This window comes from Sinocyclocheilus grahami, unplaced genomic scaffold, assembly GCF_001515645.1.
Source record: "Sinocyclocheilus grahami isolate Dianchi unplaced genomic scaffold, SAMN03320097.WGS_v1.1 scaffold6.1, whole genome shotgun sequence".
In the NCBI taxonomy this organism is placed as follows: Eukaryota; Metazoa; Chordata; class Actinopteri; order Cypriniformes; family Cyprinidae; genus Sinocyclocheilus; species Sinocyclocheilus grahami.
In genome coordinates, this window is record NW_015505185.1 from 561,165 (window position 1) to 575,266 (window position 14,102).

At 34.3% G+C, this 14,102-nt stretch overlaps 1 protein-coding gene across 1 annotated transcript in view; it reads right to left on the reverse strand.

The window, feature by feature from the left end:
• Positions 1-4,767: 4,767 nt before the first annotated feature.
• Positions 4,768-14,102, reverse strand: part of egfem1 (EGF-like and EMI domain containing 1) — a 47,174-nt gene continuing 37,839 nt past the window's right edge. The window contains exons 25-31 of the mRNA XM_016275741.1: positions 13,925-14,053; positions 11,224-11,352; positions 10,323-10,451; positions 10,094-10,222; positions 9,354-9,479; positions 9,141-9,269; positions 4,768-5,928 (exon numbers count right to left, since the gene is read on the reverse strand). Coding sequence (XP_016131227.1) covers positions 5,864-5,928; positions 9,141-9,269; positions 9,354-9,479; positions 10,094-10,222; positions 10,323-10,451; positions 11,224-11,352; positions 13,925-14,053 — 836 coding nt within the window. The 3' untranslated portion in view covers positions 4,768-5,863. The remainder of the gene's footprint in view (positions 5,929-9,140; positions 9,270-9,353; positions 9,480-10,093; positions 10,223-10,322; positions 10,452-11,223; positions 11,353-13,924; positions 14,054-14,102) is intronic.

Below are 14,102 nucleotides of genomic sequence, written 5' to 3' on the forward strand. Positions count from 1 at the left end.
GCACAAAACCGACAGTGGATAGGCTGATTTTGTTAATTGCTTATGTAATTAATTGAACGGACCAAGTCAGACACAAAACAGAGAAAATTAAAATAATTGTGAAGGGAGCTGGAAAATATCAATAAAAGGCTGGAAGTTGATAGGAAGTCGAGAGATGCAGGTGATAAGACAACTTAAATATTGTACAATGGAATGCAAGAAGCTTGTAAGCAAATGGTCAAGAGTTTAAAGCAGGGGTGCCCAAACTCGGTCCTGGAGGGCCGGTGTCCTGCAGAGTTTAGCTCCAGCTTGCCTCAACACACCTGCCGGGAAATATTCTAGTATGCCTAGTAAGACTTTAGAGAAACGACTATAGAGAGTGATCATTATCCTATAGTGATTGAAGTCAATTTAAGTATAGAAGAGTGTAATACAGGAGGAGTAGACAAATGGGTTATTTTGAAAATGCAGATTGGGAGGCATTTAGGAGTATTAGTGAACAAGAAATGGAAAAAATTTAAGTTAAAGAAGAGGTTGATAAGGTTAATAATGATATTTGTAATGCTATATTGTTAGCAGCAAGTCAGACTATTCCAAAGAAGGGAGGTAAGAAAAAAAAGATTGTACCATGGTGGACAAAAGAATGTGATATAACAATTAAATCTCAAAATAAAGCTTTTAAAATGCTAAAAAAAGAATCATAGTTTTCAGAATTTTATTGAATATAAAAGGAAGCAAGCAAATGTAAGGAGAATCATTAAAAATACAAAAAAAAGAGTTTTGGAGGAAGTTTTGTAACACAGTGGGAAGGGAAACGGAAATAGGTCAAGTATGGGGAATGATAAAAAGAATGAATGGGATAAAAAGAGAGTTTGGGTATCCAATTTTAAGGGATGGAGATACAACAGCTGTAAAAGATGAAGAGAAAGCAGAAATGCTGGCGAAAAATTTTGTTAAAATACATAAATCCGACAATATTAGTGAGGAGGGAAAAAGAGGAAGGGAAAGGACGTTGGAGCAGTATAAAGAGATCATACAGAGTGAGGAATAGAATAATGATCAACTGACATTTACGAAGTCAGAGTTAAATCCATCTCTTAGGAAATCAGCTCCAGGTATGGATCAGATTTGCTATTTAAGGATAAGTCATCTCAGTGAGTTTTATTAAAAATGTACAATAAAATTTGGGAGGAAGGAAAATTACCACAAAGTTGGAAGGAGGCGATGATAGTGCCAGGAAATGATAGACATATTGCTTTGACTTCTAATATTGGTAAAATAAATGATGAATGAAAGGTTAATTTATCATGTGGAAAATAGTACATTTTTATCCAAATATCAGAGTGGTTTTAGGAGAGGGAGAAATACAATGGATCCGGCTGTGTGTTTAGAACACGAAATAAGAAAAGCACAAATAAATAGAGAGAGTGTAGTGGCTGTCTTCTTTGACATAGAGAAAGCATACCACATGATGTGGAGAGAAGGGATTCTAATCAAATTATGTCAGTTAAATCAAAGGTCAAATCTTTTTTTACAGTCTATGGTTGGAAATTAGCCTACTCTGCATCTCCAAACGTAGCAGCCAGTGCTGTCATATCCTTTAAATTTTTCGATAGTATAGTCCAATAAACTTTTTTGAACTTTTTTTGAACTTTTTTAAACGTCTTTTTTTCCCCAAGACATTTACTTTCTTTCTTTGTTTAATCCATCACAACCTCGTTTTCATTTGCAAAAACCTGAGTAAGGTCCATTCCCCAAGTGCTGCACAGATTAATCTAAACATCCATTTAAACTAAAGTGCAGCAAGTACACAAACAGATGAGGTTTTTACACCCTCTGAGATGCGTTCACAGACGGGTAAGTGTGGGAGTTTGCTGATACTCATCTCCAGAGCAGCTCTTTGGCATTTAAGGGTTTGTTGTTTCTGTCCAAGAAGTGGCCCAAATGGTGCGAGACCCCATTGAGTTGATTTCCCTCGGTCTCTCTTCAATTTTATCGCCGGTTCAAAAAGTCACAGTCCTCCGGGAACGGGGCGAGCGCCGAGAGAGAAGAGCGTAATCTCTATGGTGCGAAACGACAGCGCGTTGATAGTGTCGCTTCGCTGGCGCTGTACGCATAATTTCCGTGCTAAAGTTCCCGTCAGATCGCATCTGATCTGACCTCTCCAATGGGTTCTTTCATCACAAGCCACTGATCTGGCTGTCTTTCAGGACGCGAGGCTTGTCTTCGCATATTAAACCTATCTGTGTCATACAAGCCTGGGTTGTGTAACTGTGTAACGTTCATGCACAAAAACATAGGCTATTCATTAAAGTAAACAGAGATAAACTGACACATATAGAACATGTTTTATGCCTGGTCGTGTCTAACAAACCACCGGTGCCAATCCCTTGCTTTGCAAGACAGTCATTTTAAGAAGATATTTTAAATACAGTTCATATTTATCTGCATGCCTCAGTTTAATTATACTTTTTATTGAATGCACAGATTGGTGACTGCAGGCACCGAGGCCAGGGTAGTAAATCTAAATCCGTTTTAACGCCATCCCAGCAAAATTACATTTGCCTCCTTGACATTTCACCCAAGACGACAGAACTGTGAAGATGCAATAAGCAACAGCTAAATAAGAAGTCTGTTGGCTTCGTGCCTTATCCACTTTATTTTTAACAGAAAAAGGCCCCGCGATTTGTAACGTGAATGTGCGACACTTCCGGTATTAACTTCCAGTTAATATTAGCTGTACAAAACGTCCATTATGCTGCTTGACATTGCAAACTTATAGAAGCCCATTTCCACCACAGAATACTTTTTTTTGGAGTCAGAATTGTAAGATATAAACTCAAACTTGTGAGATAAAAAGTTGCGGTTACTTTTTCTATTTTTTATTCCGTGGCTGAGGCAGAATTACAAGATGAACTGAGAATTCAAGAAAAAAAGACAGAATTTTGAGATTTAAACAAAGAATTGTTAGATATAAACTCAGAATTTCTCTCCTCCGAGATTTCTGAATTATATCTCGAAATTCTGAAAAGATATAATTTTATAAAAATACTTTTTTCAGAACTGAGAGTTTATGTTGCGCAGTTCTGAATATATATCTTGCCATTCTGACTTTTCTCATAATTGTGACTTTATATCTCGCAATAAGAATTGAGAGTGTATATTTTGCAATTTTGAGTTTATGTCTCAACAGTTCTTTTCTCAGAATTGCAAGAAACCAAGTCCGAATTGTGAGGTGTAAAGTTACAATAACAAGAGAGAGAAAAAAGTCGCAATTAATTATCTTTTTTTTTATTCTGTGGTGAAAACAGACTTCCATTATAACTGGTATTTGTTATATATTTTTTATTATTGTAATCATAAACAATAAAAAATACAGTACTATTTTTATAGTTATTTACTGATACTGGCTAATGAATGGGAAGTCTCGCACATTTACAGAAAATATCTTACTTCTGCATTTTATATATATATGATAAGGTGATAGAGCTAATAGCCCTATAGAGACCTTGAAAGACAAGATGGACCTTTGTCCAGTCGATTGTCTCTATATGTGCCACCCATCCACTGATCAAAGCTGGTGTACAGTATCGTGGCCACCCAGACCGTACTGAATGGATGGCCTACGGCGGTCTGTTTGACTAGACTCAGGTGTGTGTGTGTGTGGATGGATGGCCTCTAGAGCCCTGTTTGACTGGAAACAGGTGTGTGTCATCCATTGCTGGAGGCTCGGGCTAATAAACATTATTGGAGAACATCTGTAGGCTGTCACAACACGGTGCGGCCAGCAAAGCCCCCTCCCATCCATCAGACCCAAGGGCTCTGTCCACTGACAGCCCCCAAGCTTCCATCACTCATGCCGGGCAGCGCGCGTCAGGGCGCAGGGGTCCCAGCCTGGCTCTCCCACCTGCAGTGACGGTCCACTGCACTTGAGAAATGCTACAGCGATGGCGCCGGTGACAGAGACAATGCTTAAAACAAGAAACAACACAAACACACAAACGGGTAAGAAAATGATTTTCCCTTTCAGTTAAATTTATAATTTCAAATTATTGTTTTTAATTTTTTCAAAGGGGAAAGATTATCGTTCGCACCCCACTGGCAGATATTTTTTCTTTAAAAAAAAAAAACATCTTAATTTTTATAAATTTTTCATAAAACATTCAAAACATTAATTAGAATTAATTCAAAGGGAAAATAAGATTATTTTTCTCACCAAACTGACAGATTTTTCTTGTTTTAAGCATAATCTCTTAATTCTTATACATTTTGCAAAAAACATTACAAACATTAATTTGAATTAATAAAAAATGCAAAGTGAAACCTATTAGCAGTTTTTTTTTCTTGTTTTAAGCAAAATCTCTCCTTATTTTTATACATTTTTCAGAAACATTACAATCACTGTTTTTTAATTAATCTTAATTCAAAGGGGAAATCAATTCCTTATTTGCAGATTTGTTCCTGTTTAAGCAAAAACTAATAAAAAAAAAAACATTAAAGGGAAACGATTAATTTTTCCACCCTACTGACAGATTTTGATCTGGATTTAAAGTTTTTAAATGTATATTTTTTCACCGGACAAGACAAATACAAGAACACAATATATCTTAGTCATTTTACTTCTCAGGTATATCTTGATTTAAGAATGTTTAGATATTTTTACAGGGAAATAAAACAAACACTAAAAATAATCAGCAGTGTAAAGCTTTACCGTACAGTTAAAACAACCCAACAAACAAAAAAAAACTAAATGTTTTCTGTAACATATTTAATAAGTTTAAGCACCAATACATAGTTTCACTGTACAGCGAAATTAAACTTTACTTTGACAACATCCTGAGAGGAACAAAAGAAGAAGAGAGGAACAAAACACTTTTTACAGCATTTTTTACAGTAAAAGACTGTTGAGTGAGTGCTAAGCACTGCCATTTATAAAGATTAGGATTGTTTGGCATGTAAGACGTCTTTTGGAGGAACTGTCTGTTCAGTTTACAATCATCAGATTGTTTCTAAATCCTGTCAGACAGCACCACTTTTACAATTGACCTCAGATGGCACGATGATGGGTAACAATACTGTGAATATTTACAGTCAGGCTGTCACAGGAATCGCATCGCAGGACATACATCACACTCACACGAGCCAACCAGATGGATTTAAATAGGATATCTATAGCACAAACACTCCAGATTCATGCTACATATTACTTAAAAAAAACATAAAAGTACCATAAAAGAGGAAAAATAACGTTAAATTTAGTGTTGGTGTACGTTTACAAGGTATATTTTAGACTGTGCATGGCATGTATGGAAGGCAGAAACTCCACTGAGTGTTGCTGTATTCTGATGTGCCACTTTAGTGGTGTATTTGTGGTATGTATTATAGAAATGAGCGGTTGAGGCTTCACTCTGATCCCGTAATAGAGAAGTTCAGTTTGGCTTTGTGGCTCGGTGGGCGTTTGGTCTGATGTGGGACTTATAAGAAACAGCGAGTTTATGCACAAACATGCACACAGAACAAGCGTTTTTAAGTCACATTGAACTGGTCCACTATGTTGTGTGTTATATTCACATTAAACACTCGGTCATAGCCACAATGTGTCCCCTCCACCAAAGATACACATATACTCACACTCTCAATGACAGCCTATCAGTGGTCTTGTGTGCATCCAGAGGGGATGTTTGTGTGTGTCTGTGTTTTTCGGCATTGCTTCCTCCTACTAATTCTCCTGTGGCTTGCTCGTCTGGGGGAAAACCCCATAATAACAAGTCACATACATCCTCACACACTCAGTCACCCTTGCCACTCGTCTTCTGCTGGGATGTCAGCAGTGTGTGTGTGTGTGTGTGTGTGTGTGTGTGTGTGTGGGGTCTCTGTATCAGGACTAGGAGTGAGAAATACGCCGTCGCCTCTTCTGTAATTTGGAAGAAACATGATTTACAGAAACGCCTAAAAGAAAGACAGAGATAGAGGGATTATTGTAATGTATTGACTGGCTTTGATTTCTTTTAATAATAATAAGTTACAAGAGGATATACTATATTGTGAATATTGTCACGGCTAAAGGCACTGAATGCAGTCCCTGCAACCCTATCAGCCATAATTATTTTTGCACAATAAAATTATTGTTGATAATAAAAAAAAAAATAATATAATATATACAGCACAAATTTTCAAGAACATTTAGGGCTGACAGAATCACGGAATTCATTTATAAAAATGGAATTTACCGTATAACGCGGAATGTCACAGAATTTGGGTTATTTTGGAGAAATAAATCAACAGCAGGTCTGTACACTTAAATCAGATTGCAATATGAACTAGTATCTGTGAATATTAAGTTTCTTTTACTACACATACTGAAGAGCGCGCAATGCTTGCGGTGTTTTCATCCTCTGCTGTCTCAGTATATGAATCCATGATCACATGAACATAATCTCCAAAGCTTCTCTGAGAGTCACTTCATGAGCATTTTACCAAAACTGAAAGGTCTTCACAGCAACCCACTCAAAAAAAGTTTTGTTTAACTTGAAGAAATTGTGACCGAAATATATTAATTTTGTACAGTAGAATGTACCTCTCGATGTAATAATAATAATATTTATAAATTTCATTTTTAAGGAATAATGACAATTTTCTTCCATTTTTTTATTTTAACAGTAAACCTTTTTGATTGCTAAAATTTTTTTTTTATATATATATATAAATAGAAAACAGAAAAATACACCACTCAGAATTTCTGAGATAGGGCCATATTATTGTTATATGTGTATATACATATAACAATGTATATATGTATAATATGTATATATATGTATTGTGTATGTATATAACTACTAATGTGTTTGTATGAATTCAGTTGATTAGATGTTCTTTTTGATTTTTTAAATTTAACTAAACCATTAACATGGATTGGAATCCATAAAAAATTTAAATTGAAAATAAATAAATAAATCAAATGAAATTTTTGGTAAACTTTTAATAAATTGTTAAATTGTATAACATTAATGATTTAAAATAATTATACATGTTCTTTGATTACTAAAATTTAATTTGACAAATTAAAATGGACAAAAACGGAATCCAGAAAAATTTAAATGGAAAAAAACAGAATTTGGGGAAAAAATTTTTAAAAAGTAATTTGGGAAAAAATAAAATGGATTTCATAGGGCCCTAAACATTCTTCTGTGTACTCCATTTTAAAATTTATAAACTTTAAAAACCTAATTTCTTACATCAGTTGAAATGAGTAATGTGAATGATAAATTAATAAATAAGTATATTTCACAAAATAAATAAATAATAATTGTGAATAATAAATATGTTAAGGATGTGTTAATGATAAATAAATATGTTTGTTGTACATTAATGAATGAATAAATGAATGAATAAATAAATCAATGTGAATGAAAAAATAAATGATGATAAATTTAATATTCAATAAAGAAACTATTTTAATTTCCATAGAATTTAATCATAAATGTATTCATTAATGAAATTAGTAATATGAATAATATATTAAATATATTTATTATTATATTTATTTATTTCTGTATTCCTACATATATTGATGTACCTTTTTTCATTCCATATTTATTTATTTCTGTATTTTTCACTGATATTTCATCCTTCAATAAGTGAGTATGGCTGATTGATCACAGATTGTGCAGTTCAACTTATGTCCTACATAAAATATGTTTTATAATATAAAATAAGTGCAATAAAAAAAGAAAAGTATTAAGAGGAAGTTAAGATGAGAACAACATAAGATAAAGAACTATTTGTATTTTTAGGGGATGTACAGGTGATTGCGTGGATGGAACATGTACAGTAAGTCCACTGTGACACACTCACACACACTGTCATACACTCATTCACAAAGCTCACACACATTGTGAAGCGTCCTGCTGTGATTCACTTAAAATAACTGTCAGAGAGAGGCGCCGTTACACAGACAGACAGGAGGCCCTTAACAGCTCAGGGGTCCATCACACACACGCACACTGAGGCTGTCACACACACTCTCACTAAAGCTTTGAGCTCAAACGCTCGGGTTTGTGTCGTGACTGACACGAATAAAGAGAGAAGTAGAATTTGGGGAGAGAAAGATGTTGAGATGGTGAGAGATTAAAGAAAGTGAAAGAAGCAGCATGAGACCATACAGCTGACTCACACACACTTTTACTTAGCTAAACAAAGGCATACCATACTCTTGTACTGTCTTTGTTCACAGTTAATTATTATATATTAGCTCTACAGATTAAGCCAAACCATAACCCTACATTTTTGACATTTTAGTCTAAAAAATATTATGTACTTTATTTAAATATTTTAAATACATGATGAGAAATTATGAAATTAAATATGGGCCAACAAGCATGATTATCTGCATTAATTAATTATATAATAATGAATAATAATATATATGTATTACTATTATTATTGTTTGTATGTTTAATCTGTTTATTAAATTAACAGCACTCATTTTTATATTGGAGGATGTTTTATCATGATTTAACTAACTTCTGGAGACATTTTTGAGAATAAAAGTATAATTTATTTTTGTTTTAATTGAATACATGATATGAAATGATCAATTTACATATGGACTAAGGGTCATGATTAATTGTATAAATTTATATTATTATTATAATTATTCTACTATTACTGCTACTACTACTACTACTACTAATAATAATAATAATATTATTATTAAAAATATTAATATTATTTATATATTATACACACCTAATTAATTAATTTATTTATTTATATTCATTCATTTACATATTAAATTAGGAGCCCTGTTCTTTCAGTTGGAGGATGTTTTATCAGATTTAACTTCTGGTGAAAATTTTATAATAAAAATATCTATCAATATTTCTATCAATTACATAATGGGAAATTATGAAATTACATGTAGACTAAGGGACATGATTAATTGTGTTAATTAAATTATATAATAATACAGTATGTATGTATGTAATTCATTATATAATAATATGTATGTATGAATTATTATTATTTATGCTCCTTCAATTATTTAATTAATATGTCAATTCAACAACCGTCATTTTTAGAGTTAATTACCGGTATATTTCATCACATTTAGCTAACTTCTGGGGACAATTTTGTAAGCCCACACACATACAAACCCTCACCTTCCTCACAGGTGGGTCCCATCCAGGTGAGGGGACATGAGCAGTGACCGGTGCGCTGGTCACACTGGCCTCCGTGTGCACACTGACACCGGAAAGAACAGCCTGGACCATAAAACCTGCTGTCACAAACTAAGAGAGAAGATGAAGGTTTGAAAGTTTGAATAAAGGTTTATGAGAGTTTGCGTAATATGCGTAAGGTGTGTTTGTGTGCACCTTTCTCGCAGCGTTCTCCTGTCTTTCCAGATGGACAGAGACACCGTCCAGTGGTCGGATCACAGGGAGCCCCATCACACTCACAGAGTTCTGCACAATCACGTCCAAAACGTCCATCATCACAACCTGTTACACAAACACAGTCAAAGATGCCATCAAACTGACATACTCATACTCTCACTGCAGTCCCGTGACCTTTCAAGCTTTTCACTTTTGTTTTGACACAAATGTAAAGAAGTCCATCATACATCTTCTTAAGTTATACAGTAGCTCTGCATGATAAACATACCTTATTTAATTCATGAAATATCAATGTAATATGAAATATCAATGACTTAAGTGAATCAGTAAGTCAATTTGTGAATGAATCATTCAGGCTGGTTTTGTGAACTTGTGATCAACTGATTCATTTAAAAGATTTGACTCAAAAGAATGATTTGTTCACAAAAGAGACTCGTGAACATGCAAAAATGAGAATTAGAAAGAATGTCAAGATTTTCACTGAATAATGACAACTGCAGTCTGTCATCTATGTTGTATAAATTCAGACAACTTGGAATATAGTTGTATGATATTTTCATTGTGGTTTTCATTTCAATTATATTGAGAAAAGTGATCAGAACAAAATTCACCTTTGTGTTCCGCTTAAGTCCGTACTGCTTTAATTCTCAGTTAAAATATACACTATAATTTCATGCTGATGATGTAGATGTTGTTTTAAAAAATGTAAGATTACTTACTTTTTTCACACTTGTCACCCTGATAACCTGGAGGACACATGCACTGTCCGGTCACGTGATCACACAGGTGCCCATGTTTACAGTCACATGACTGAGCACAGAGCTCACCGAAAAAGCCAGCGGGGCATCCTGAGACATGGAACCATTTCATATCATATCTTATAATAACAAATTTCAGCAAGTGCAGCAAAAATTATTCATTCTAACAGTGAAGAGAAGTGTCACTCACGGTGTTGGCAGGCGGGACCGTAGTATCCAGACGGACAAGAGCAGCATCCCGTAAAGCGATCGCATGTACCGTTATTCTGACACACACACTGCTGCTCACAGTTCACACCATACCGACCTGGGACACAAACTATTGCATGCACACAAAAAAGCATTCAGGTGAATTTATCATAATTTGTCTTATGATAAAGTCCAAGGAACTTGGGAAAATTCTAATGAAGCACAAGACTGCAAATCGAATCATCATCCATGTGGGGAAGAATGATATTCGGAAAGAGCAGTCAGAACTCCTTAAGAAGGACTTCAGTGAACTCTTTGAAACACTTCGAAGACTTAAAGTTCAGTCGTTCATCAGTGGGCCACTCCCAGCAAGAGGAACTAATATGTTTTCACGTTTGCTTGGGCTGAACACATGGCTACAAAGAATCTGCAGCTTAAAAGGAGTCAAGATCAGATGTGCTAAAACATTAGTCACATTTAAATGCAGACTCAAAACTCATCTGTTTAGCTGTGCATTTATTGAATGAGCACTGTGCGATGTCCGAACTGATTGCACTATATTATATGTATAATCGTCTTCTTAAATTCATTTTAAACCTCTTAAATCAATTTATTTATTTATTTTTTTTCATTTTTTTTTTTCAAAGTTTTTAAATTCCTTGTTTTATTGTTGTGATTATTGTTTTTATTTTATTTTATGTAAAGCACTTTGAATTACCATTGTGTATGAAATCTGCTATACAAATAAACTTGCCTTGCCTTGCCTTATATTTAATGCATAGACAATTAAAAGTACCCATAAACAGTTTAAAGTATTAATTTTATTCCTAGTTACGTTAGGATACAATGCCATGGATACTAACTAACCAAATTGTTTACTGTGTATTTGTGTATTTATTTACCTTTTTCACAGTGCTGCCCGGTCCAGCCCAGGCCACATCTACATGTCCCATTCACAGGGTCACACACGCCTCCGTTCGAACACATACAGAAACTCCGACACTGTGCTCCATAGCGCCCCCTAGGACATACTGCACAGAGGACAATTTCACATTTCACAGCAATAATTTGTCATAAAACAAATGCTTAATATCTGTGCATAAATATGAGAAGTGTTGTTTTGTTTCATCATGTAGCAATACACGCAAGTTGTGAAACAACTGGATGTCTTGGCTGTATCTGTACACTCTGTTTTTCAGCAAGGCGCACGGATCTGTCTTCAATTTGGACCACATGAGGATGGTTTACCAAGCACTGATTAATCCTCATCCAGCACTAAATTATACTGTCAACACTTAATTTCCACTGGATATCTCATTTTAGCCTGAAACCATTCTTATTTCGTACAGAAAAAAAAGAAGTTGTGGCCTGGTGAGCTTAGTGATTTTATTTATTTTTATCCTGAGGTACAGTGGATGACCGAAAAAAATGCACAATCGACAACAGTTCATGTTCGTAAGTAAAGAAAAGCCCTATTTTAAAAAGTTTGGGGTTGGTAAGATTTATTAATGTTTTTGAAAGAAGTCTGTTATGCTCACTAAGGCTACATTTATTTGATCAAAAAAGTAAAAACAGTAATATTGTGAAATATTATTACAATTTAAAAGAACTGTAATGTGTGTGTGTGTGTGTGTGTGTATACTGTATATGTATTTTATATATATATATATAACTCTTTTAATGTATTTTCTACTTTATATATATATATTTTTTTATATATTTCAAAAACTGAATTTTAAGAAGCATTATCATGTTGAAAACAGTTCTACTACAACTTAATAATTAATATGTAATACACTACTACAGTACGACTTAATATTTTTGTGTAAACTATGATACATTTTTTCAGAATTCTTGAATGATAATTGAAGTTCAAAAGAACAGAATTGAATTGAAATAGAAATCATTTATAACCATAAAAATCCTCGTAAATATTTTCTCAGTTGTATACATTTTTTAAAATACAAAATATATTTTTGTGTGTGTGTGTGGGGGGGGGGTATGTTATGGATTCATACCGTTTGCTAACATTCTGTGTCAAATACAGTAAAGCAGCCTCAGATATGATCCTTAGCTAAATTAATTTATTCCTTTAATCATATACATATCATAATATCACATATTCCACATCTAGACAACAGAAACTCTACAGACATCCTAAATCCCATCCAAATCAGTGCATGAAATCACATGTTAATTCTATGCTAATAATTGCAACTCCATCAAAAAGGTCATTAAGATGGTACTGTTTTTTTATATCAGGATGTGTGTTCATTGTTACACTGTACCAGGACAAACATTCAGCAGACTTTCCCTCAAACAAAACACCTCATTGTTTTATCTATTAACTATGTCCTGCTCCAGACGGAAACTTCCAGTAACAACAAGAGCACAGATGGCATTATTTTCAAATAAACTCTGAATTCCTCAATTACTACAATTAGCGCAGGCCCTCTCATCCCTCAAAATGCATTTATAGAGCTAGCCACACATGCGATCGCTCGATCACAAACAGCCACACACACATGCACAAACACACACACAAGTTTACATAAGCTCTAGATCATTAGTGCAATGGCAAAGTGGCTCTGATTTGGCAGCGCAGCAAAAGAGCAATCATGTTTCTTTGGGTAATTTAGATTGGGAAAACAATAAGCCAATCGCTTTGATTCGCTTGCTTATTTATTTGTTTCCTCGCCAGCAGATCCGCCGACACGGAACATAGAGAACCAGCTACTTATAGTCGTCTGTAAACATTAAACACAGGGAACGTAAGCAGCGGCACGTCTGTGAGACGCTCCGAGCCGGCGTTTTCAAGGAGGCTAAGAAAATCCCTCCTGGAAAGTCCCGTTCCATTCCCACTGATGAGTGATGAAACACGAAGATTAGGAATCTGATCTCTCGCTTCTGTTCTTCAGGAAAATGGGCGCTGTGCTCAAATTCCCTCACACAGGAAACTGGAGAAATTTGTTAACTAAATATTGTAAATAAGCCCTGGGAGAGAATCAGGAGGAGGGCAAATAGTCCCTTCAAGTGCAGGACTGTGAGACGCGATGTATTTCGATATCGTTTTGCTTATGAAGTCATCATAACACTTATGGGTTTCACATCCTAACAAGATGAAAATGTTAATGTTGTATATTTGGGAGGGAGGGACCATGGATGAGTGAAGAAACAAAAAATAAGAAATGAATGGCAGAGGTTGGAAAAGTTGGCAAAATAAGTGGGAAAAAAGCAAATAAGAGAAAGGAAAAAGAAAAAAAGTTGAGCACAGCTACCCACAAGCGTTCTTGTTGTTAAGTACAAATTTTTTTTTTCATTTATTGAAATTAAAGTGGAATAAAATAAAATATTAATATTAATATTAGATGAGAGAAAACATAGAAATTATTACTTAAAATTAAAATTAAAAAATGAGAAATTTTGCCTTGACAACTGAAATAAAATACGTTGAAATAAAACTAACAGAAATAAAAATAAAGCTAAATAGAAATGTAAAAAAAGACACAAAAAAACCAAAGTGTAATTCAAATAAAAATATATACACAATAATAATACATAAAATAATACTATAATAACACAGCTATCCACAGAGATATATACCTTGTTCGCAGGAAGGTCCCGTTCTACCCGGTGCGCAGTTACACCTCCCAGTCTCTGGGTGGCACTGTCCTTCCTCTCCACACAAACACACCTGGGCACAGTCTCTCCCATAACGACCTGTAGGACAACCTGAGAAAAAGACAGGAAAAAAATTTGTATTAGCTAGAAAATGCAGAAT